This window comes from Manis pentadactyla, chromosome 11 (assembly GCF_030020395.1).
Source record: "Manis pentadactyla isolate mManPen7 chromosome 11, mManPen7.hap1, whole genome shotgun sequence".
Lineage (NCBI taxonomy): Eukaryota > Metazoa > Chordata > Mammalia > Pholidota > Manidae > Manis > Manis pentadactyla.
The window spans coordinates 83,342,172-83,369,087 of record NC_080029.1 but is presented as its reverse complement, the minus strand read 5'-3'; the positions used below and the strand labels follow the sequence as shown (position 1 = coordinate 83,369,087).

Sequence of the window (26,916 nt, the reverse complement as noted above, 5' to 3'; positions counted from 1 at the left end):
TTTAGGAGGGTTGCTGGGTAAAAAAGCCTTCTGCTCAAGAGCTGGGTGTTCTGGCCTGGGCACTGCCACTCTGAGCCTTGTTCTGCCCTCTGCAAAATGTGGGCTCTGTACTACACTAATGGCACCTAAACATCTTAGGACAGTATCCTGTGACCAATGTGTGCCTAGCAGGAAGGATTTGGAAGTCAGGAAAAGGAGAAAAATAAAGACAATGTAGGAACTGTTTCATTAAGCTAACTTCATACATGGGAAGGTCTGCCTTTTTTGTTTTTTGTGATTATGTCCTTTTTAGGAATTTTATAGTATAGTGGTTATAAATTTGGTTTATTTTCTTTTTGGAAATTAAAGTGATAATGTAGGTGACAACTTTCTTTTCTTTGTTTTTAAATGCCCTTTGTCGGCAAAATGTAAAATAGGCATCTATGTTGATTATCAGTTGAAATTATCCTGTTTTTGACAGCACCAGTTTTTGAATGTCTTCACCTGTAATGCATATTCTTGTGCACAGCTTGTGGATGCTGTGTTCTAAGTAGTTTGGCCCAGACACGTGTTTTGGCTTAAAGGCTGTTGCTTTACAAAAAAACGTTTTGATGGAAACCAGGAAGCCATTGCCCTTGTTGCTTGTAGTTATTCATGTCTTTCTTGGTGGATAACTCCAGGTCTTGTGTCTGTGATGAAGGGAGAGGCTGTAGGAGCTGAGGCACCAATTGTGCCTTCTTTGTTTTTGTTATCCAGGGAGAAGTGAAGCCAGCTGCCCTCTCAATGATGTGCAGCCCAAGGCTGGGTTCCCCACCCCCAACTCTCTGTTGCCCATCTGCTTTTATGAAGTGGAAGGCAGTGTGGTCAGGAGAATCCCCTGGCTATTCTAAAAGGAGAATTAAGAGCTGTTCCCTTGTCACTGTGGCCAGCACAATTCAAGTTTCTGCTGAAGAACAGCCTTTGGGAATTTGTTTGAGGAGGTACCTCCTCCTCCTGACTTCCCCAAGTCCTGCTGTCTGGGGTGGGGTTGGGGCTGGGGCTGATGATGGAAATTCATGACAGGACCACTCCTGAAACTATGAAACTACTTGTTTTCATGTCTCTGGGGAGTAATTAGGAAGGTAAGTTGAAGGCATTACTTCTTGTTGTTTATATTTAAATAATTGTATATATTTAAATAGTTGCTTGTTCTCTAAAGTTCATGAGTTGGTAGTAGGAATTTTCAGAATTACTGCTGGGGTCCAAAAATCTCCAGATTTTGTCTTATCAGAGGGTGCAAGTAATTGAACTGTAATTGTAATTACTGAGGCCCCTTTAGTCAGTCAAGCAGGGAGAGCTCTAGTCCTGACACTGACAGTTAATGTGACGCTCTGCATGTCCTATTCAAGCGCCGGCTGCAGAGGAGAGCGAGCCAGGCACTTTGCCCCAGAGGGCTACAGGACTGTCTCTCTATGATGCGACGCTGACAACTTCTCCTTGTGTCCTGCCTTCATGGGGATTTACCCATGCCAGCTTGGTAAAGGGACTGTTTACAAACCTTGATCCGGTTTTAGGATTTACATAAATTTTGTAAATAATATTCCTCCTCTCAGCCTTGAAATGGACCAGCAACACATTTGGAGAGATTTCCAATAATGGAGAAGGTGGATATTGAATAAGACGCCTTTCAGAACTTCTTGGCTCTGCTCAGGGTTGTAAATTTGGTGGTGGTATTGATTCCCGCTCTATTCCCACACTCCACCCAAGCAGGGCTCACCCCCAGGGTAATGCAAAGGGCCTGGGAAGCAGCAGGAAGGACCATTCTCTGACCCCAGGCAATTGGACAAGGTCACCAGGGGAATGAGCAATTGCTGTGTCCCTGTTCTTGTTCCTTCCGGGCAGCTACTGGGATGTGTGAAGGGTGAAGCAACAGGGCTATACAGATCCATTGTTTATTAGCTACACTGCTTTCCGTCAACGTCAGTGAGAGAAGCAGTAGGATGGCAGCATTCCCAGGCCCTCTCCGGAATGCAGTCTCCCAGGCCCTCTCCAGAATGCAGTCTCACATTAACCTGTTTATATGCAACTCGACATTACCTGGTCTCAGAACCTGTTTGTTCCTGTGGCACAAATCCCTTGCACACTCCTTATTGATCTCTCTCCAGGTGGAGCTGCCTAGGCCATGGTCACTTCACTTCTAACACTATTTACTTCATTTGCAATTTTTTATTAGATTTTATTAGATCAAGCTGTTCCCATGGCAACCAGGAATAGTAAGTTCACTGTGCTGAATCCTGGTCCTGACAGGTCCAATTCCAGCTGGTTTCTTGTTTCACCTAATTTTTGTGCTTATAGGAAAGCAAAAAGGCCCTCATATCTGCCAGTACCTTTCCCTCACCTGTCTGTCTGTCTCTCAGGACTCATTGACTTGTATACTGTTTAAAAATTTACTTCATTTTAATCCTGTTAATAAACATTGGTATTTTCCTTTCTTGCTAAAGACAGGTGTCACTCAACATTTCCCCATATTTGTACCTGTCTTTCTGAACTTACTGCCTGTGTAAAAGCAATCTATTTGGGTCTGTCCTTTATATTTCACTGATTTTTTTTTCTCTGCTACTAAAATATAACTCTAACAGAAGACAGACTTTAATTTTTTGTATTAAACTATGTTTAAAAAATCAGTTGCTTCAATCCCTTCAACCAAAGTGATGTTCCAATTGCTGTGTGTTGAGAAACATGCCAAAATAATCGAGAGATTTCCATATTTGACATTCACCCATGTTTCATCCAGTAAGGACTATTTTAACTTACCCTCAGGTTCTAGCACAAAACACAGGCATACCCAGCCCCAAATGATCCTGTTTTTAACATACATACATAGGTATATTCTTCCAGATCAAAAGACTTCTATATCTACATAATATACTTTAAATGTACTCACTGGATCTGGGATGAATCCAGCTTTTCTTTGTAAATCGCAGTGTGTTCTGGAGCAGAAGGAGACTGAGACAACACCCAGGCCCTCCTGTCCCAACCTCCCTGACTAGGGTCTCCTGGCTTTAGACAGTCCAGTTTGTAGCCCATGGGACCGTGAACAGCATTCTGTTCCTGACAGAGCTTCTACAATTTTTCAGTGGAGTTTTTTAAAAAAGTGATCCCCGTGGTGATTCACCAACAAGGGACGAGGGTCACCATATTAAAAGAATTGGTGGGAAGGGCCAAACATAGTACCTGATGTCTCCCCTCTCCAAACAGCTTTTCTGATTTGTGTCCCTGTTTCATATAGTGACTGAAAAATAACATCAATATAGGAGTATCATAATTTAAGAATCCTGCCTTAAGGCTGTTAGGAACTCACATGTACATTTCAGTGACCTTTTCACTCAAACCGTCATCCCATTCCTTTTAGTATCATCATCTTAGACTCACACCTCCCTTCAGATACCCCACATGTTCCAAAGACACTGTTGCCCTTTTCCCTGTGATGTTCATCCCCCCTGAATGGTCAGAGGGGGCTCGTTAGCCTTTTTGTGTTCCTGCTGATGTCTTTGAGAGCAGCCTTGCTCCCTCACAGGAAGGTGGCCCCGCCCATCTTAACTTTGTAGTCACAGACATGAAATTGAGCAACTCTTTAATTATCTGGATTCCATTTCATGGGGAATATTGTTAGAGACCAAACTCTAGTGTTAGGGATGTATATTACTTTTTATATATAGATTCTCCCATAGTCTCCTCCATGACTAGTGGGAGGAATTATTAGTTTGATACCAAAAGGGAGATTATTTAAAGCACCTTTAAAGATAGGGACTTTATTTTTATGAAGAACATGAACTTAAAGTTCACAATGATACCTCCAATATAATTCCAGCCTGACATAATTTTTCCTCCCTTACTTAAATAAGAGCACTTACTAAACTCTTTTTCTTTCTCTTTGAGGTAACAGATTTCCTGTGGGCTATAACTATATTGTACTGTGTTGTCCTTTCTCTATTTATTTAAAAAACATGGAGTGCTTACTGTGTGCCATTTCAATGCTCTGGTTTCATGGCACACTTTTCTAGTGTATTAAGGAAGGTCTTTTTCCTTGATTGTTCAAGTTGCATAAACTGTTACAGATGCATATTGATTACTAGACAGTGAGAGGTTACCAGGAATTTTTGCAGAAAGCTTGGCTCAAATCAGTCCGTCTGACCCTCTGATTCTCCCACTCACATTGGACTTAAATCACCTATTTGCTTCTTCAGGTTCCTGAAGATCATTCAAAGCCAGCAGGGATCTCTCCCAGTTTAAAGAACAGAAACCAGCTGCAATGTTCTTTTTTCTTTCTTTCTTTCTTTTTTAGTTTTATTGGGATAAAATTGGCCTATAACACTGTTTAAGCTGCACAGTCTGACTTGACATAAGTTTAGTTAATATCCATCATCTCATATAACTATAAAAATTTTTTTCCCTTGTGATCAGAACTTTCAGGACTTATTCTCCTACCAACTTCCAGGTATAGAGCAGTGTGATACCTACAGCCATCATGCTGTGGATTACATCTCCAGGGCTTATTTATCTTATAACTGGAAGTTTGTATCTTTTGACCACCTTCACCCAGTTTCCCCACTCTCCAGCCCTCACCTCTGGTAACCATGAAGCTGATCTCTTTTTGTATGAGTTTGACTTTTTTTTCAATTCCACAATATGAGTGAGATCATACAGTATTCATCTTTCTCTGTCTGACTTATTTCACTTAGCATAACTCCCTCAACATCTATCCACATTGAAAAAGGCGGGATTCCTTCTCTTTCATGGCTGAATGGTGGTATTCCATTGTGTGTATACAGGTGTGTGTGTGTGTGTGTATACACCACAGCATCATCCATTCACTCATCGATGGGCACATCGGTTGTCTCCATGCCTTAGCTGTTATAAGTAGTGAACATGGGAGTGCACCTAGGGCTCCAACAGGGTGATGCCACTTCCTCCTAGTACATACCCAGAAGCGACATTGCTGGGTCATGTGGTGGTTCCATTTTTAATTTTGTGAGGAGCCTCTGTACTGTTTTCCGTCGTGGCTGTACCAATTTACATTCTCATCAACAATGCATAAGGGTTCCATTTTCTCTCTCCTCACCAGCACTTGTTGTTTCTTGTCTTTTGTCAGTAGCCACTCTGACTGGTGTGAGATGGCATCTCTGTGGTTTTGTTTTGCATGTCCTTGGTAATTAGTGACATTGAGCATCTTTTCATGTATCTGTTTGCCATTTGTGTGTCTTTTCTGGAAAGATGTCTATTCAGGTCCATTGTTCATTCTTAAATTGCATTATTTGGGGTTATTGCTATTTAGTTGTCTTGAGCTCTTTATATATATTGGATGTTAATTGCTTACCAGATATATGATATGTAAATATTTTTTCCCATTATGTAGGTTTCCTTTCGTCTGTTGATTATTTTCTTACACAGAAGCTTTTTAGTTTGATAGAGTCCCACTTGTTTATTTTTCATTTTACTTATACTTTAGGTATTATATCCCAAAAATCATTGCCAAGACTGATGCCAAGGAGTTTTTTCCCTGTGTTTTCTGTTAGGAGTTTTGTGGTTTCAGGTCTCACATTTATGTCTTTAATCCATTTTAAGTTAATTTTTGTGAGTGGTTTAAGATAGAGGTTTATTTTCATTCTTTTACATGTGACCATCCAGTTTTCCCAGCACCTTTTATTGAAAAGACTCCTTTCTCCATTAAATATTCTTGGTTCCCTTGTCAAATATTAGTTGATTGTATATGCTTGAGTTTATTTCTGAGCTCACAATTCTGTTCTCTTGGTTTGCATATCTATTTTTATGACAGTACCACATTGTTTTAATTACTGTAGCTTTACAATATAGCTTGAATGCATGAAGTGTGAGAACTCCCTCCCACTTTGTTCTTTTTCAGAACTGCTTTGCTATTCGGGGTCTTTTGTGGTTCCATATAAAATTAGGGGTTGTTTTTTCTTTTTGGTAATAAAAAAAATTCCCTTGGAATCTTGACAGGGATTGCATTAAATCTATAGATGGCTGTGGGTAGTATAGGCTATTCGGGGTCTTTTGTGGTTCCATATAAAATTAGGGGTTGTTTTTTTCTTTTTGGTAATAAAAAAAATTCCCTTGGAATCTTGACAGGGATTGCATTAAATCTATAGATGGCTGTGGGTAGTATAGGCATTTTAACTATAATAATTCTTCTAACCCATGAACAAAGGATACATTTACATTTATTGTGTCTTCTTTGATTTCTGTCATCAGTGTCTTATAGTTTTCCATGTACAGGCCTTTTACCTTCTTGGTTAAATTTATTCCTAAGTATTTTATTATTTTTGATGCTGTTGTACATTAGATCATTTTATTTATCACTTTTTCAGATAATTCATTATAATGTCATTTTCAGTACCAAGTCACTACATTACATTAATGATAACTGCCAATGCCACTGGGATATGATTGATGTATTGATTTTTCTACAGTCATTGAAAGAGGCAGACATCAACACAACTGAGGTTTAATTTTGTTTCTTTTTTGGTTATGTTTTTCAAACTGAACTATAATTGGTGTTTCTGAAGCCACTTTCTCCCCCTCATAGTGAGCTGGTGCTGATTTTAATATGCCTTCTTTCTCTTGCACACAAAGTTTACCTTGCAGCTCAAGGGAAGTTGGGTTTTGCAGTCAGACCTGCAGATTATCCTTCCAATGTCAGTGTGATGAATTTACTCTCTGAACAGTGGGAAGAAAAATAGATCAGATGATGCTTACTCTATCCAAGTCCTGGCTTCCATTCACAGATTAGTAGAGACTTTTTCTTTTTCAAAAAAAAACTTTTATTTTTCTCTTTGACAGAAAGAGCTAGCTGGTGACAGGAACACACAGACCTAAACTAGGCTTCTAAAAGGTGGGCTTTTGAAAGCAACCATGTGAATAGCACTGCCCAAGTGCTAGAGGATTCAAAACAACTCTAAAAGACAGTAACCTGCAGACACAGAAAAGTCAACACTACATAAGAATGCAGAATGTTGAAGTGCACTGAAAGGGCTGGGGACCTGGAAAGCATAGAAACCAGAATGAGAACAGATCTGGGGAACTGATTGGAGGAGGGGAAGGGCGACTCAACAGTAAGAGAAGAAGAGTAGAAGCCCCTTCCCCCTAACCTGCTCTGTTCGTTGCCATCAACTCCATCTCTTCCTAGGCCTGGGGAGGGAGGTCAAAATGCCGGTGAGGCGGCGCAGCCCAGGAAGAGTCTAGCTGACCTTCAGCATCATGAGGATGAGTCTGGAGACCATGGTGGGCCTCACCACACAGGTTTTATAGTAGGGATTTTTGTCCTTCCACCTGTCACACACACAGCAACAGAAGTAAGAGAGAGGCAGAGAGTGTCAAACTTGAGTCGTAGAGCTATCAAGGACAAGGAGAAACAATCATGTTTGTTGCATGAGTGGGGTTCTGGAGAAATGCTGAAAGGAACATCAGTCGCTGACCAGAGGATGGTTCTGAGAGCAGAGAAGCACTTGCTGACTGTAAGCACTATGCAGATTACTTGGATAAAGTGTTCAGTATGGCTGCAGAAGTCTCCAAAGGGTGGCTCTCATGTCTGGCTGCACATCAGAATTACCTGGGAGCCCAGGTGCCACCACTGACCTACTACATGAGAGTCCTAGGGAAACTGCCCTGCTGTTTGTGCTGTAGATTTTACTTGCTTTGTTTTCATTTTCAGAGCTTCACTACTGATTCTGATGGATAGCTGGGATTGAGAATCACTGCTCTAGATGCAATCCATGACAGGTTCAGAAAAATCATGCCATTGCTCTCAGAGGAGAATATGGTCATCGATGGTAGGAAGCATTAGGGGCACCTGTTCTGTCCATCCACAAGCTCATACATGCCCAGAACTCTTGAGAATCAAGTTCTCCACCCAAGGCCACTCCATATACTTCAAGGAAACATCAGGCCATTTGTTTGCTTGTTTTAAAATAGAAACTTGTCCCTGGAATTATTATGTGGATATAGAGAAACAGGATGAGTTGGTTTCTCTCAGCAAGATCATAATTGGGACCAGTGCAAGGGAGTTAGTGGAATGAAGGAAATAGAGGTTGTGTTGATAAAGCATGTCCAGGAGAGAAAAGAGAGAGGTTGAGGCATGCAGGAGGGAGGAAGGGAGGAAGATCAAGCAACACAATGTAATTGATTTCATCTTCTGCCTTGTAGCCCACATGAGTACAGGTGTTTGCACACAGTAGGATTCAATAGGGGTGTTATGATAAAAGTTTACTCCTATTTTGTTATCCCCAGGATGAATAGGGGTTTTATTTTTCCCTTAGAGAAATAATAGATTAGACACAGTGTTCAATTTTTCATGTCAAGACAATCTGCTCTTTCAGTTGTTAAACTCCTTGTAGGAAATAGTCTTTGTGTGTTACCTTGGGTGAAAGGCAATGATTGGGCCAAATGCTTAGTTTTAACCCTGTAAAGCAGCTGGTCTGCAGTTTTATCAGATGAATGATGAGTTTGGGTGGTTCAAATGAAACCAAGAGCAGTGAGTGGGAAGCAAATCCATCTGACAAGGTCCTTTAATGTAAAGAATGAGCTCGGTGATGTCAGATTCTTAGAAATCTGTCAGTCGGCTCTGGGAAAAGGGGGGAAACATAAATGCAGAGAAAAAAAATTGCCTAACCTCTTTCCAAAGTATACTTGTCATCAGTCTAAATATCATTAATACCCTGACAAATATTTCCTGTCACTTTGCTCTTTGAGAAAATGCCATAATAAGAACCATGTGTTAGAGCCACTGTCCTGATTTCCGTGCAGCATCTCTGTTCAAAAGGAAGCATAGCTAAATCTAGAATGGCCCCATGCTCTGTTTGGAGGCATCCCAGTGACTGCCTGTCCCCCTCAATGGACAGTGCTGATCCTCCTATGTCAGGACCGTATTTGTAAAATCCCAGGCCTAGTGGGAACCTCACAGAGTCACTTAGTTTATTCCCCACACTCTGTGGATTGGGAGAGAGTGGAGCAGAAATGGATGCACAGATACACATAGATTCTTGTAGGTCAAAACCTCTTATTTTTTAAAGACTTGCAAGGCAGGCAGTTCCTCAGTTGTCCTCAGACCTGCCTTCAGGATGTGAGTCTGCTCCTCCCAGACTCTTCTTTCTCATGGCAGTAAGTGCTCCCCTGAAACAGCTCGTGGCCACCACAGGGGTACCTCTGCAATCCCTACCTCATCTGGGCCGCTCTCAGACTCTATTTATATCATAGACCAAATCTGTAAAAGAGAAGTCCTGCCGGCCTTTTCCTGGAAGAATTACCCCCTGGCTTTGTGGGTTCTTGGTGCAAATGAGGTTCATGTCCCCAAACTTAGAGCTTCCCAAATCAGGCTCTGAGGCCTTTTATCTTTTTGTCCTGAAATACATCCAAGTGGCCATGAAATTAATGACATGAACAAAAGTGAGATTTCCAGAACCATCTTAGTGAGGAAAAATAACTCTAGGTCCTTCCAAGACAGCAGGTTGCCTGAATGTGATGAATTATAAACCTTGACAATGGTAAACTGAGCAAAGCATGGTGAGTGGTTGGGATGGACTGTCTGGTTTTGCTTGTGCTTTCCCAGCTTAAAAAATGAAAGAAAGAAGAAAGCTGTCTTTGTGCACAGCTTTGGGAGAATTCCATTTTTCAGTCTTGTGATACGTAGTGGTGGGGAGCAGGCAGCACTGAAGGGGTGGGAGGGGGTGCTCCCTGGAGTCGCTGGCACTGTCTCCCTGCTGACCTTGCACCAAGAGCAGGACAGCAGAGGGAGCAGTGGCTGCCAGAAGCTTTCAGCTGGCCAGGTGCCGCCTTTTCTCTCTGGGTCCTCTTGTGCCTCACGGCCTCTGACATCTGGGCCTCTTTTTGGTAAGGCAACGGGGGAGACGGCCATGGAGCCCTGAACTTGGAGAAGTGGGGCTGTCAGATGCTGGGTCTTCCTCTTCTTTTCTGAATTTCATTAAAATTCGATTTCATGATTTCAGTTTTTAAGCCTATCCCAGCAAGCCTATGGAGGATGCTGGGAAGTAGCCCACTTCCAAGTCCATTTCTCTTAAGGGCAGGCACAGTCCTGACTGACTTGCCCTAGGCTTGCTTGAAGGATTTCTTCTGGAAGAAAACCCAGAGGTGTAGCTTTGTGGAGCCAATGGCTCAGAGTCTTAGATCCGTGTTAACCATCCCATTACTACAAGAAAAGTCAAGTTAAAAGAAGGACACCTTATACTTCTTTAATGTTTTTTTTAATCCCAAGGTGAAAATCTTAGGAAAAGCTGGCCTTGGCAATTAATTACCTGGCTGAAGAGCAGAGTATCTGATCTAGAAAAAGTGGTGAAGGAAAGTGTTTAGTGTCCCTGCATTTGTCTCTTCAGGGTTTCACACATAGTAAAGGCATTAGGATGACTAGCATGTGCTCATTGAGTTTCTGTAGTCATAGCCCTTGGTTGTGACTTCAAATCACAAGTCAAATCTGTGAATGTGCCTGCCCACCTCTTTAAGGACTGCATTTTCTGAATTCCAGTGGACTACCTTATCATCTAACAAGGAAGAACTCTCGCTGTTACCAGGAGTTTACAATCCAAGACCTGTTTGGAAGATGCCCATCAGTTCATTTGGTGTCATTTGAGCTGGGAAGGTATTGTCCGGTTCTATCCATCCACCCCTCCTACAAAGTGGGGTACCTGAGTAGGGCTTAGGGGATGATGGGCTGGCTTGTCACAATAGGATAGGGTGCCCTGGAATCTGATGCCTGGGCAGGCAGCCTTGGGAAGCATGGAATAGTGTAGAAACCAATTCTCCAGGAACACAGGTGGGACCCAAGGTGAAGGGTCCTCAGAGGGCAGTCAGAAGAACCAGCGTGTCCGGGATCCAAGGAGGAGGGACTCCCTGGAGCAAGTGATTTTTTCTATGGAGTCTGGAACCAGGCCTGAGGGAACTAGGAGGGGATCAGAGGAGTGTTGGACAAAGGCTTCCTTACTGGGATTTCCAGCTACTACCAGGCGAGCACTTAGACTCTGCAGCCAGGGCCTGAAAGTGAGCCTGCGAGCTGTGCATCATCATCTGCCTTTCAGCCAGTCCAACTCATTGACTGAGGATTCCTGCAAATTAGTCACACCTTGAGCAACTCAAGTTTTAGAGTATAGGCAAAACACTTGCAAAGCTCCCCATTTCTTTAAACACAGTTGTTGCCCGCCCCCGCTCCCCCGCCCCAACACACACATTTTTTAGGGAAATGATGTGGTTGTAATGTAAAAGATAAATGTGGACAAGTCCAGTGATTCTGCAACCAACCAAATGGCCATTCCCACTTACAGGTTTCCTTACCATTCTTGCACATACATGATAGCTGAAGGCATTCTGTGTTTGGCCTTTTTCACAGTGGTACATCATGAACAGTCGCCTCTGTGGTCATCTTCTTTAATGGTTGCAGTATAGAATATCCCAAAGAAGCCCCATGGTTTACTAGACAATATTTTCTTTCAGATATTTAGGTTCTTTCCAAGTTTTCTGTTTGCCCCCATTATAATGCTCTTATCACAACAGTGTGTGTACATTTTGCTTGTCTTGAATTATTCCCAGAAGCAGAATCACTATTGCAAAGTTACGGACTTCTTTATGGCTCTTTTACATATGACCATATTGCCTTGTGAAAGAGTTGCTCTCCAGGCCGCCTTGCACAAGGTCACACCAGCTAAATTGCAATTCTGCCAGCATTGGTTTTATTCCCCACCCCCTTTTTTTTTTTACAAATTTAGTTGATGTATAATAACACATCAAAGTTGCTTTAATTGTCATTCCTTTTATTACTGAGAGGAAATCTCTTCCATATGTTTTTTTCAATTCCTGATATGAATCATTTATTCATATCCTTTGCCGATATATTTCTTTGAGGAGTGTTGTTTTTCCTACATTTCAATGAGATGTTAACCCTTTTGTCATAGTGATATGAAGAGTTTCTATAGTTTATTAAATGCTGATGTTTCCATTGTTCTGAAGTTCAGAATCTTAGTACAATCATATCTTTTGTTCCCTTTGAATGCATCTGTTGCTTCAAAGCATGGATAAGTATTAGGTCTGTAAAGAAATGTGGATTATTTATTGTATTACATGCTAGTTCTAGAATTAAATTTTAAGATAAAATATTTAAATATGCTATCTATCCAGAATCTAATTTTTATATTTCCTGTGGATCTAACTGAATGGTTTCCTGATTTGCTATCCACATACCACAGAGATATTTGCTTAATAATCATGCCTTCCCCTCCATTATACCAAAAATCTGCTTTACCTTATGCTGTACTTCATATTTGTTATTGGACTGCCTATATATGTGCTATATTCTTCTTTTTGAACCAGTACCAGCATGAATTAATTTTGCTTCATAACATTTGCTAAAACTTGGTTACTTTTCAGAATAAAAATTTCATAGTGTAAATGTCCAGATTGATTTTACAGTAATTTTGTTGAATTCCAAAATGCTCTACTGGAATTCTCATTAAAACTGCATTAAATCTCTTAAGTTAAATTTTGGAGAATAAGCATATACAAACATTAGTATTTTCATTTTGTAACAAAGTACACCTTTCCGTTTCACCAAATCAAATTTTGTTGTATATCATTAAAGGTTTGTAGTTTTACTTTGAAGAATTAACTCATCTAAGTAAATTCCTATAAATGTAATACTTTAATTGCAAATAGAAGTTTTCATTATATTTCCTGACTAAAAATACTGAGTTACTTGCTTTTGTTTGTACTATTAGGTGTTGTTTGGTTTTGTTTTTATTTATATGACATCATTATTATTTAGTTGTCACTTGTGCCAAAGGAAACGTAAACCTCTGGGCAATGTAAAGGGTTTCCAGCACGTTCAGGAAATATTGCTCTATCATCTTCTAGAAAGACTTCTTTCTTTGGTAGCCTGACAGAGTGGAACAGAAGTAGGGTAAGGAAAGAAAGGAAAATGAAAGCACCTGTCTGTATGTGTGGAGCTTGGGGTTCCAGACTATAAAAGAAGGTGGCTTAGAGATCTAACAAGTCTTGAAACACTTATATGGCTGAGAGAAGTAGCAATCCCCCTCTCCTTTGTTGTGATATCAGGTTTATTTTACTGGGAGGCAATGTCCTCTGGGAACCACCAAAGAAATTTCAGTGATGGAATTAATTTTGGAATTACAGGCAAGTTGATTGAGTTAATGCTCTAGTGGAACATTTTTCCTCTGGACATGGAATCCAGGTGCTTTTGTCAGCTTTGCCTTGTGAGGTGGGACCAAAGACTCTTCTGCCAGTGACCACAGCCAGGGTCACTCATGAAAGGACCAGGGCTGCTGTCCCAATGAAGTCTCAGTCTTGAGGTCCTGTGAGCAGATCCATGCAGTCTTCTGTGTAGTAAATCACACCTTTCCTGGAGTGTTATTCCAGAATTACCGTCAAATAGTGAAAAGAGTTCGATTTTTAGTTAGAGCCAAGTTCAAATCCATGCTCACTGCTGACAAGTTGACTGGGAAAGTTTCTCTTTTCTCATCTGATGAAGGACCACTTCATCCAGTTACTATTTATTCATTCATGAAATAGGAATATGAAATATGAAAATGAATGCCTCCTCCTTGCCAGGTACTGCCAGGAGTGAAGCTGCTCTGGCAGACAACACAAGGAAGACTCACGGAGCTTATGTTCTAGGGGGAGGGGAGGGAGGCATGTATGAGAAAAATGAATAAGATCAGCTAATAATAAATGCCATGAGAAATAATAACGCTGACTAAATGTGATAGAGCAAGGGAGATTGTTCTCGTAGAAGGGATGATCCACAAAGACTTCTCTAATGAGATATCTGAGCACAGAACTGAATAAAGGGTGGGAATAAGCCTTGAGAACATTAAAGGACCAGCATTCTGGGGAGAAGGAAGCATGTGCAGAGGCCCTGCGGTAGGAGCATGCTGCCTGGAGAATGGAGAAAGGCCTGTGTGGCTGCAGCAGAGAGAGCCTTGGGAGCATGCTCGTGGTAGTGGTGAATAATTGGGTCTTTCTGTCACCTGTTTGCAGATAAGAAAAACTTTCCCATGGTAGAAAGGTGGAAGGGAACTAGATCAGGTAGGGCAGGGATGGGCAACCACAGCCAGCAGGCCAAGTCCTGCCTATAGCTTGTTTATGTACAGCCCTCTAGGTAAGAATGGTTTTTAAATTTTGAAAAGATTGTTTGAAAAAAAAAAAAAGACCATATAACAGAGGCTATGTATGTCCCACAAAGCCTTAAGGACTTAACTATCTGGTCTTTTACAGAGAAAGTTTGCCGACTTCTGATGCAGAGCCTTAGAGGCCATGGTGAGGATGTACCCCTAAGGGTGACAGGAGGCCGCCCAGCTGCGGGGGAGGTGCTGAGCCAGAAAGTAACCTGATGTGATTGACAGCCTGGAAAGGATGGCTCTGGCCTCCGAGTTAGCTCAGATGACAAAAGGGAAGAGCAGAGCAGGAGGCACAGTGAGGAAGTGGTGGTATCGTCCAGGTGACACCAGGCAGGAGGCTAGGTGAGACTGGTGGCAGTGGGATGCTGAGAACTTGGGTACAGAATATATTTTGAAGGTGACAGCAGAGGTGCTTTGGCTTGACTGTGCAGAATGCGAGAAAGGAAAGAAAGATGACATCAAGGTTTTTGATCTACACCCTCTCCTTACATTGTCATGGAAACTGAGAGAATGCTCTTTTCTGCCCCTGGAGTTTGACACCTCCAGTTCTTCACCATTTTGTGGTCAGGGCTCTGAAGGTGCAGCTCTGATGGTGACACCATCCTTTCAAAAGACTACACCAGTGTCCCAATAGCTGTGGAACATTCACAGCGCTCCATAATCAGACGGGCCTGCACCTGTGTCCGGACTCGTTTCCAGCTCTTCCCCCTCACCAGCCCAGCCCTCCTCAGCACACTGTCCACTAGTGCCTATGTGCAGGCCCTCCTGCCCACCTCCAGGCCTGTGCCCATGTAGGGTCCTATTTCTCACCTTCGTTACATGCCAGCAGTCCTCCCAGAAGATTGTAGTCCACCTTTTCAATAGAGCTATTCCTTAATATCCTCTCTGTCCTCCTGGTCTATTCCAGTGTTCTTTGTCTTCAGAGTTCTTTGTCACCTCTTTTTAACAGGAATTTTTTTTCCTAAGTGTAACAGGATTTTTTGTACACAGTTCCTTCTCCACTACCAAGCTACAAAGAGGGAGGCAAGATAGCAAATGGTTATATCCCATATACCTTTGTTAAATCCCAGCTCTGCAGTTGGAACCTGTATGACTCTGTGGAAGCTATTTAACCTCTTTAAGCCTCAGTTTGCATTGTGAAATGGACATAATTGCCATAGTTACTTCACAGTGCTGATTAATTGTCAACACTTAGCATAGTTCTGTGCCTACCATATTATTAGGGCTTATGAAATCCCAGCTCTTATCAATTCACCTTCATTAAGGAGCTGAGGAAGTATCTTTCTATCTTATTCTTCCTAGTTCTTTATATGCAGTAGGCAAATGGATGTATTATGAAAAGTAGAGTGCAGTGAGCTCAAGTTCTGCAGTTAGCTTGAGTTCAATTCCCGCCCCCGCCACATCCAGCTGTATGATATACAGCAACATGCTTACTCTCTTTGGGCCTCAAATCCTTCACACTTGAACTGGGGAAATCATTCCTGCCTTGAAAAATTATGAGAATGAACTCTGATGGTATATAAAGCACCCACGTTGTGTGTGCCCAAGGGCAGCTCTCATCAGGGTGATAATTAGCAAAGCTTCTGCAGAAAATTCCTGTATCTCTAGCTCTCAAGCTTGATGGTTCCTTAAAGCAGTGCTTCTCAAAACGTGATCACTGGACCAGCAGCATCAGTGTGATGTTCCCTGGAATTTGTTAGAAGTGCAAGTTCTCAGGCTCCACCTCAGACCTAGTGAAGCAAACACAGTCAGTTTTCAGCAGCTGCTCTATACCAGCATCTAAGAACTGCTGCCTGAGCAGCAGGAGGAGCTGGGATGTGACGTCTCCTGGGTTCTGCACCGTCATGTGCCGTTCAGTTCCAGGGTGGGGTGCTTAAGTCTCTGCTTTTCTGTTGGCTCCATAATAAAGGACATGAGGACTAGGAGTTGTTCCCAGCAGTGCCAGAGAAGGGCGGGAGCACAAACTCTTCAGTGACACTTTCTGGAGTCAGCAATTCTTGACTCTTTACTTATGATTAGTCACAGAGTTGATATGAACAAAGATGAACTGGAGGAGGTATGACCTGTGGTTAACACCAGGAAATACAATTTATTCTGTAGTTCGATTTGAGGCATAGGACTAGTTTAGGAGCATACACCTACAACATAAGCCATCATGAGCAATCACTTGTAATATTACAAGTTATATACAGGGAAAATATCAGTTAGACTGATAAGATCTGAAAATTATGTAGTATGATTAATTTTAACATAAACCGTTGACACATTTAAAAATATAGCAACTAAAGTTAGTTCAAATGATTTTAAGAAATTCAAGAATATAGTAAAGAACATTTAATTCCTCCATAGTATTAAAGTCTGGAGAGCACTTAAATATGTCCTTAGCTGTGGGAGAAGCAGAGCCACATTTATATATAGTTATCGGTTTTTTAAAAACACGATACCACGTTTATCTTTTTCTTTAGGCCCGTTGTATGACATGAAAAATTATCTCTTTGAGAGAGTGATTCTGTTAATCCCAATAGAGTTGAAATAAAATCACTCCAGGCCTTCTTACCCAGACCTCCGGCTTCTCTCCACACCGTGGGCTCTCCTCGCTGCTCTGATGGAGGGTGGGCACGGGATGGGAGCAGAACCTCAAACCAGCCCCCGGGCCTGCCAGTCTGTAGCTCTAATTATATGCAGTGTATAAGAGGTGCCTTTGGCATTTAGAAAGAACACGTTAGCATTTCTCTTCTGATTTATCTTAATCTCAGGCTTTGGGTTCTCTTTTTATGCATATTTGGGGACAAGAGCCTATGGTCCAGTTGTTTTTCTTAGAAGGTGTATGTGATCTTGGCATCTCTGAGGCAGGTTAACATGAGAGGGAAAAATTTAGGTTAAAGGTTGAAAATATTGATGCCAAAAAATTCTAAAACTTTCTGTAGATTTCAGTTTTCTATGTTTCCTACTTAGCTGTAACTAGAATAAACAATAGTTTTGTCTCATATCAGGTGCTGTTCTGTTCATCTAGAGCTGTATGAATCAGATGAAGGGAAGAGTAGGCAGCAAATGTGGCATCCACTGGCCGCCCCCCATGTGCCGCCTCTCCTGGGTGGGCTGCCTCTGCATGAGCAGTGGAAGTGCAGCTGCCTGCGGAGGCAGGCGGAGGGTGCCTAGGTGGTTCCTCAGTTGAAGGATCTATTGCAGCCTAGCCCATTGCTCTTTTAAAGTCCTGGATTTCAGAGCCATCTCTAGCTGGGGAGATCTGGGTGAACAGGACCCACTGAAGTGAGTGGGCCGAAGGCACAGTGTCTTGAAGGCAAGGCTGCGAGGCACAGAATGTGTCCGTATGCCTGCTCCCCATCCACCTTACTGTCACCAGGCTACGGTGACATCACATTTGTTCCTCTCTCTCACTCTGAATGCTTCTGAGAAGTTTCAAAGGAAGGTAAGCAATATCTCTCTCATATACATGCTTCTCTGGTAGAACAGCTCTGGGTCTTGCTGGTCCTGGGCAGGGGCCATTTTGGAGAAGAGGTCTGGCTCTACACACCCTCTCCCAAGGATGTTGCATGGCTGTGACCACAGGTCTCCTGCCGCCTCCCCGGCCCGCAGACTGGCCACTCGCTTCTAGAATGAATCCCTTGGGAGCTTTGCGACGGGTATTTTCTTTGTAGTCTGTCTTCCAGAATTCCTGTGCTGCTCTGCTCTTAGAGGGGCCATAGCTGGCCCATGCTGACCCTTGTGCTCCCTCCCCACAGGCAGCACAAGCGGGCGGCCACAGGACCCTGCTGTACGGCCACGCGATCCTCCTGCGGCACTCTTTCAGCGGAATGGTAAGCACATCGGGACGTCTGCTTTCACTGTTCAGGGAGGAGGGGAAAGATGAAGAGGGGAGGAAGTACCGGAAACCAGCAAGTGGTCTAAATCAAGTTAACAGCAGGAGCAATTTGGAATGTAAATAATTATAGCGCATTATTGTGCTAGCATTTCCTTTACATACAGCATACCTCAATTTGCAATTCTCTGTGTTTGCTTAATGTCTGACCTCCATCCTCCCCACTCCATGAAGTAAAGGACCATGTCCTTTTTTAACTAAATTAATCCCACCAATGCAGTGCCTTGACACACTAGATATTCAACTACTTGTTGAATTGATCAAATATACCATTGAATAACTAATTTCTTGAGTATACAGGGATAGCCAGAATAGAAGAAAATCAATCAAATGGTATTTTGAAATTTCTCCTCTTTTACTAGCTAAGAGATATGGAATGATATCAGTTGCCTTCAGTCCTGGAAAAAAATTTTTTTTCAAGTTTTAAATAAATATCATTTGTAAAATACAGATATTGCAGATTTTTGCTGGGAGTATTAGAATACTATGGCCTCAATCAAGTATAACAGTCCTAGTACCATTTACTTCTAGTTCCTACATCTTTCATTGCCACTTGCAGTCAGTCTAAGGAAGGTTTGTCTTCTTCCTCCAGCCCTAGTGGAAAACTCTTATATCCATTCAAGCCTTTCTTCTCACATTCACACTTGCAGCATGCTGCAAAGTTCATCTCAAAGCCTGAGCTGTCAGATTGGTGTCAGAAACAGCAGCTGCCTCTTAAATAATTTATTTATTGCAGCATTTTTTTCCTGAGCACTGGTAAGAAGTTGACCTTTTCAACCTGAACACTCATCTGCTGTAGTCCTTCGTGGCAAAGGACAGAGAACACAATGACCAATGACAGGTTATCTGAGCAGGAGATGGGGACATTTTCAGAGTAGGGAACTCTGCAGCCGGACGATGTTGAGAGTTGAGAGGCAATCATTTCTCTTTCAGAATCTGGTATTTATTCTTAGGGTAAATAAAACCCTGATACCTGTCTTTTTTCTACCTAACTAGAATAAACAACACCTCCACAGGACACTTCTTATGACTTTGAAAACTCAGGCTAGCATGATGGTAGAGGTATGAAGGACTACATTATTTATCACTAGACTTACTGCCCCCTCCCCAGCCACCACGCCCACCCCCGCAGCATAAAAAGATTCCATTCTCAATTAACATAAACTGTGAACTGGCTAGTTCCTTTGAGGAGCAGCTCTGAGAATAAAGCCTGTGAAATATGACTTTGTACAATGCAGTGAGTCTCCATCTTCCTATTACAGAACATTAGAAATATAGCTCAGAAGACACATCCCAAATACATATCTGCCTCCCCGTTTAATTCTAAGACAAGCCACAGTGCCTCTCAATAAAGGAGACAGTGAACAGGCCACAAGCTTTCTCCCTTTGTTAACTTATTTTAAAAATCATCGTTATTTTTATAATTGAAAAAACAAACATTATTTGAGAAATTTTAGAGCCCATAGAAAATCTGAAAAACAAAATAAATAAAAGAGGGGGATCATCATGATCCTTCCCACTAACCAAAGATAATTTATCAGTTCAGTGTAATTCCCTTTAGCCTGCTTGCTAGGCATTTAAATTTTGCATACATGTGAAGTATATAAATACACTATTTTGTATACATTCCATATTATTTTCACATCCTTGGTAAATAACTCTTAATGGTAACATTATATTCCATAAAATGAAATACCAAAGTTTATCAACCTTTCCATTATTATTGTTGGTTATGTTCCACTTATATTGTTCCCAATTTAAAAGTTGCTCAGAAACTTTTCAAAAACTAAAGCTTTCTCAAAAACTAAAACATTTATATTTTAAACTTATTTCTAGAACACATGCTTTATAAGTTAAATCTCTAAGCCAGAAGATAAGAACATCTTTGAGGTTTTTAATATATTATAAAAGTATTTTCCAAAAGCATTATACCAATAAACTAGATAAAAAGGCCTTTCCAGGTAGTTCAGTGTGGAAATTAACAACTGGAGGCCAACTAGTGGTGAGGTGCCAAGAACTGACAGAAGAATAGGACTTCACTAGTATCTGCTTTTGTTTCACAGTACCTAACGTGTTTGACTACATCAAGATCCCAGACAGATAAACTCGCCTTTGATGTAGGTCTACGGGAACATGCCACAGGTAAGTCGGCATTCCAGATCTCCTGCTCAGTGGGGTGTTGGGCTAAGGGCTTTTGGGAAGGATACTGACAGCGTTATTCATTTGGGATTCCAAACCAACCAACTGGCAGGGGCAGAGGGTGTCAAGAAATAGGTTTGATAAAACGCTAGAGAATAATAAAGAGTGTATGATGGAAACATAGGAACTAAGAATGAAGGTGAGCATAATGTTTTCACCCCAGTCAGCTACAGTCCAAAGAAAAACAATTTTTAAGGCTAAGTACTGAAAATAAGTAGAGAGGTTATTCCTGATAAGAACCAATGGTTATGTGTTACTGCTAAGAGCACAAAGAGCTTACATAGTGAAGTACAGTGTCTCAGTCAGAGGATCAGCCCCATTTTACTCCACAGTAAACCAGCCATTTCTAAAGCAGTGGTCCCCAAGTGTTAGTCAGTGACACCCACCGCCACGGTTTTTGCCATTCCAATGCCTCCCCTTTATTATCATTTACTTTATATTTTTCTTTAAATTTACTTACTTTTATACTTAAATTTTTATAGATAAAAGTTGCATCATTGCTGTAAGTAGAAAACTGGTATTTCTTGCCATAAAAGTAAAGATAATGGAAAGAAAACCATGCCACTAAATAATTGAGATGTTTTCAAATATTTGAAGTGTTAATGATACACAATCTCCAAACTTAAGACTTTCCCTAATAAAATCAAAAAGCTTAAAAGAGTAATAAAAGGAAAATAAATTTCTTGCAGCATGATCGATGTCATTTAACTGTCCTCTACCCACCTGTGCTATACACCATATGCTTTGAGAAACAGTGGCCTTTTTTTTTTTTTTTCAGTCAAAAATACAGTCAGGAGGTGAATCCTAAGAAAGGTAGTGGCCAGGATGATGCAGGTTCTCCCTGGAAACCAGAAATTGAACACAGAGGACCAAGAAAACTATCTACAAATATTTATAGACATAGTATCAAAGCAGGGGCTGACTTACTATGGGTTATCCCAAGAACCAGTGGAGCAGTGGGTAGAAGTTGAAAGGAGGCACATTTCACCTCAGTGAAGGAAACCACTTGGCAATATCTGCAATTAATCCAGCAGAGGGACACTGGCCTTGGGATGTGAAGTGCTCCCTGTGGCTGGAAATATTCCTGGGCAATCTGTCAGGGGAATTATATATGGAATTTCTGTGCCATTTAGAGAGTGGACTATGTACCAGTCAGTTTCTTGGTTGCAAATATCAGAAACTGATTCAGGTTCACACAAGCAGAATGAGGATTTACTGGAAGAACGTTGGATAGAATCTGCTCTAAAGCTGAAGCCCTGGTATTGAAAAATGGGCAGGACAAAGAGAGGCCAGGGAAGAGAAAGCAGCCTAAGGCATACTCCAGGGAGAGTCTAACTCGGGTACACTAATGACATTTTCCCCAAACAGAAGGGCAGTGCCAGTGTTGGGTAGCCAAAGAAAAACATCCATACTGTATTTTCAATCTGTGTCAGTTCAAAAGGGAGTAACCCAGATTGTCTGATTTTATAGCTGATCTAGAAAAAAAGTCTGGAGCTTCAACCAAGTTACCTGCTGTCTCTGCATCCTGCATGGGGGTGTCTAGGAGTGTTGCAGCCGGTCCTCTTTTCCTCCTCTTGTTTTTGTACAAAGCAGAAAAGTAGGCCTGCCTCTGCCCATTATGGTTTTTCCCCTAAAATAAGATTATATTTGAATTTGATTTGAGGTGGTTTTGTTTTCAGCTAAAGTGTTATCTCTTAAAATATAATTTCCTCCAAGATGTTGCCCACCTTTGCTGAAAATTACAAAATTAGTGAAGTGCCTCACTCTTTGAATGGAAATTGGCCTCTAAATATAAATCACCTGTCTTGGAGTAAATGCTCTGAGGAGTCCTATGTGGTTCCTCTATTGACATCAGTAAAACGGCTTTAGACTTTGAGAGTTGGAAAGAAATTGAGAAATACTACTTTCTTGTAATGAGTTCAGGAAATCTGTTTTGTTTAATTATTAGAGCCTCCAAGAAAAATAGGGGGGAAGTAGCAGTGGAGAATATCTTCCAGTACTTTTTTCTAAATTCCTAAATTGAGACTTGGTGTGAATTCTGTTAATAGACCAGGGAAACACATGAACCAACCCAAGCTCATATGCTTTGGCTGATAGAAAGCCGACTTTGACAGAAGACAGGGAGAAAAGGGTGGGCTAGCTGTTCATGAAAACCTAGAGCCTAAAATAATGCAGTGAACCTCAGCTCCAGCCTGTTTCATATCCTCCTTTGAAGAAGGCTGACTTGGAACTGTGGGGAAGGGGAATGCATGGACATCTCAGATAAGGTTCAGGGCTGCCTGGGGTGAGTCTGCTCACATTAGGAGGAGGTTCACACAGACAGAACCCAACAGAACAGCATTCTGGTTCTGACCCAGGCATTCTGTGAATGAACCTATGACTTGAAAGCCTCTTATAAACTGAAAACACGTCAAATGCTCTAGAGTTGAATCTTTAAAGAATGTGAGAAGTTTGGAAGACGTTTCCTGAACAAGTCTGAATTGCTTTCTCTGTCCAGCAGACTTACTTAGCAGAACTGGTGATCATTTTGCCCTTGAGTTTGGTTACTGAGTTATTTTCTTTGAAAGCTTTCTTGTTGTTTTGTTTTTAGCATTTAGACATATCTTGAGAATTTGATGGAGGAGGACAGAAAATATGCAAAAAAAAAAGAAAAACAGTTAAAGTACTGTTGCACGTTCAGCTGGCCCATATCCTGTTGATTCTGGGAACAACTCCACCTGCAGGCTCCAAACCACTGACCTGCCCCTCTTCTTCCGGGTGCCCCTTTAGGGCCCACTTCATCCCAGGTGGCCTTGGTGGTTCAGAGTACATAATGGTTGTACATATCTTTTGCCACTTCAGATGTAGAGGTCTATTCAAGCAAAATAATAATTCATTTAATGGAAGTAATAACTTACATAGTTTAAAGGGATAAATAGTGCACCTGGGGTTATTGAAAACCTCAGTCTTTTGCCCAACCCAATCCCTGTTCTGTATTCCTGCCTCTCTGGGGCATCTACTTTCAGCTCCTTTAGTATTATCACTTGTTTATAAGGAATATAGTGTATTGATATGTAGTTATTCCTTTCAGATTAGGAATTGTCTATTGATGTCCTAAATTTTAGCTCTTCATCTCCATTCTGGCCTGTCTTCCTACCCACCCCATATATTTACATCTATTTTTTTATGTAACTACTAGATCGATATTAACTATTTCCATTGATGTAACTGTGCATCATAATATACTATGATCAGGTTCATTTTATTGTATTGCTTTTGAGTTTTCCCATAATTAATAATTGTCATTTGCTTAATTTTCTATGACCCAGTCATTCATTCATTTCAAACTGTCCTATAGAACTGAAAATCTCCCCTGGTCAGATTCAATCACATTAGCTGTTCTGTCAGTTTCATCTTATGTATCTGTATGTACTAAAAATGCTCAAAGTCTTCTCTAGCTTCCAGCCTCCCATACTCTTGCCCAAGCACTGTCTTTCTGTCTGTAGAGAAAATGATAGACATAGTCAAGAGCAGGGGCTAACTGGAAGGCCTGTAGTTTATAGAAATTGAGGTCTGGCGTATGCAGATTGTCATCAGGAGAAAGAAGAATGAGGGACAGAATTAGGGACACTGGCTTCCATGAAGCAATGACTAACTCAGGGAGTCTTTATGTAGGAGAAGCCTGTTGGTGGACCATACATCCTGCTTCCAAACAGAGGTCTGAGGGAGAGAAAGTTCGAATCGGCGATGACCTCATCCTCGTCAGTGTGTCCTCTGAAAGATACCTTGTAAGTGCTTCCTAACAGTTGGTTTTCATTTTTAGAATATTTTCCTTTAGGAATGGATGGCCAGGGAGACCTGAGCCACAGCAAGTTAGGTAGGATAAAATGGCTTTGCCTAGTGTACTCGAGAGGGGGTCACGTTCTCTGCCCTGCCAAGTCCACGGGGCCTGGGACTGAAACTTGGCTGTCCTTTCAGATCCAAGGTACTGTGCCCAACAAACTTGGCTAAAATGCCCCAGGCACGTTCTGAGAAAGCCAACTATTTAGAAATGAGCATTACTGTGAACTTCTCACATGGTTACCTCTCGTCCAGTAAAGAACAAGCCAGAAAGAATGGGATATAGGAAAATAAGCTTATGTTGGAGAAAGAAATGTTTCAAATGCTTCAGCACATGGGATGTCATGGTGGTTCAGTGATGCAGGTGGGATTTTGCACCTGGGAATGGGTAATAGGCCAGCATCATGGACATCAAGCTCTTGGGTAGAGGAAATTGGGGGATGCCTGAAGATCAGAGAAATGCCAGGGGTAAGTTTTTAAGCTTCTTGGCACCATCCTGTCAGCAGATTTTACCTTGCCTAGACCGAGTGCTGGAGTACTTTTTCCCATTTGTGAGTTCTCTTCTCCTATCAAGAATGGACATTTTATGACTTCCTGTTGAATCAGGAATCCAGCTGACAGGATGAAGTCAACACTTGTCTGCTCCCTCTGTCGCTGCAAACTTCGTTTTCCTTGAATAAAGTACCCCACTCTGAGGCTGCTTCTAGATTGCTTACAGCACTATCCAAAGGCTATGTAGAAAGCCAGATGACAGTGAGTCTGTTTAATTCAGTCCTCCGAATTCTAGGTGAGCTGCCTCTGTCAGGACTGGCCTGGTGATTTAAAGCCTGTCTCATTTCTGTTTCTGCTGCAGCATCTCTCCATATCAAATGGTAACATACAAGTGGATGCCTCCTTTATGCAAACACTCTGGAATGTACATCCTACCTGCTCAGGAAGTAGCATCGAAGAAGGTGTGCTTTTCTGCATATGCATCAGCCCTCAGCCTGCCAGTCTGTCTTGTGCTGTATATAGTGACATATTCTGATGCTTCCCAGTTCCCACCTCAATGTCTAGCACACAGCATGATTTTAATTTGCCTCAGTTTTTTCCCCTGATGTCCGTGTGGATTATTTTCTGTCCTGATTTCTGATTACATGAGGATTCCTAACATTTTTCAATCCTTTGCAGTCCATTATTTTATACTATATGTATTCATGACTTGGATATATACCTTGTCTACCACTGACTCTTCATTTTTATTTATGGTTACTAGTTATAAGTATAGAGACCTCAGCATCTTCCATTTTAGATGAGGCAATTTGCCAAGATGATGATATTGAGATTGTTAATATTTCTCCCCAATGAATCTCTCTGTGCAGGTGAAAGGACATTCTCTACAATAAATATGTGTTTGGCTATTTGTTTTTATTTGTATTTATGGAAGGCCATTTAAAAACAATAAATGAAATTTTCTCAGTGTTTTTCCCTTGGAAGTAATACCATCAAAGTTTATTCAACATAACTCATTTCTTGGAGCCAGACAGGCAGTGCCTCTTTCAAGTTATATAATAGGTATACTGGCCTTACTTTACCCATAGGTAACATCACAGCTGAGCAGAATAACCAAATGTCAGTGACCTATGTGTTATCACATTCCATTCTAGTGCTTTATAGCAAGATTACAATTTTTTAAAATACCTATATCACAAGCTTTAACCCTATTTTCACTCCTGAGCCTAGTAGTTTCAAACTGAGAAGACATTCTGTGATGTGATGTTTGAAAATAGAAAACTAAGAATATCAAGGTAATATTCCAGTTTCAGATGGCGCCATAGCTAACCTGAATTATCAGGAGACCACGGTCGGTTAACATTTAGGCAGCTTGTCGGAAGTTTAAAAAGGCAGGATATGTTAGCCCTCTTCTTTTATGCCAAAAGTAACCCACAGCCTTAAGTCTAATATCAGTCATTGCCTTTCATCAGGAATCAAGAAGCTCTGGCTTTAAATCTTCCCCAAGGAAGTTTTTGACAATCTTCTTCATGTTAAATTTTTTATTTTCACCATAGGAATAAAATTATTTCCCAGTCCCAGCAGAAGGCTTGTGGGGATTAATTAAGGATGTTTGCAAATCATGTCAAAAAGAGCCTTCTAGAAGTGTTGAGTGCCCTTTTAATTCTGCCTGGATGGCTCTTCACTTGAATCATCTGGCCCTGCAGATATGGCCTCTTGGCATCAACTGGTGAGAAACCCACTTCAGCCCTGAGAGCATAAATGATCCTCATCATGACCCTTCTTTCCTGACTATTGCCCTGATATATTCTAATTAAGAGAAGTTGTGGTGCACCAGCACTTGGCAGTTTTCTCTATGTGAGCAGAATATTGATTGGAGGAGCCTGAGGACTGTAAGTGATGGACTCCGAATGGGGCATGGCCTCCCCGCCATGAGATGATGGAGAGTTTAATCAAGAGCATGACCATGGAAGGTTTTAATTTTCTAAATAAATTAGCTGTTAAAAATTTCCCCACAGTCTATCATGAATTATTTTAATGCAAAAAAAGCATACAACTAGAAGTAGTAATACAGTAAGATGGTGGAAAATTGGGGAAAAGATTTCTGAATATTTGAGGGAAACTTATGAAGAACTTGCCTTGCATGGATGAAAAAAAATGAACTAGGGAATATCATACTGTCCCTGGCTAAGATGTACTGATAACACCCTTTTCTCCTCTGGCATGACTTCTCATCCTTGCTGCTTTAATCCGACACCCAAAAGAGTTTGACAGCCCTTAAAGTGATCTAATTACATGTTAAAAAAAAAAAATCCTGATACAGACATTAAGCATATTAAGTCCATATATCTCCTG

The 26,916-nt window shown here is 41.3% G+C and overlaps 1 protein-coding gene across 11 annotated transcripts in view; it reads left to right on the top strand.

The window, feature by feature from the left end:
* The window catches only part of RYR3 (ryanodine receptor 3), a 515,713-nt gene that overhangs the window by 202,741 nt on the left and 286,056 nt on the right, over positions 1 to 26,916 (top strand). For all 11 annotated transcript variants that reach the window (XR_008992553.1, XR_008992552.1, XM_057488647.1 and 8 more), the window contains exons 4-7: positions 17,915 to 17,989; positions 20,115 to 20,193; positions 23,905 to 24,017; positions 24,923 to 25,022. Coding sequence is in view for 9 of the 11 variants with exons in the window: in XM_057488647.1 (XP_057344630.1) it covers positions 17,915 to 17,989; positions 20,115 to 20,193; positions 23,905 to 24,017; positions 24,923 to 25,022 (367 nt within the window). In the remaining 2 variants the exon portion in view is untranslated. The remainder of the gene's footprint in view (positions 1 to 17,914; positions 17,990 to 20,114; positions 20,194 to 23,904; positions 24,018 to 24,922; positions 25,023 to 26,916) is intronic.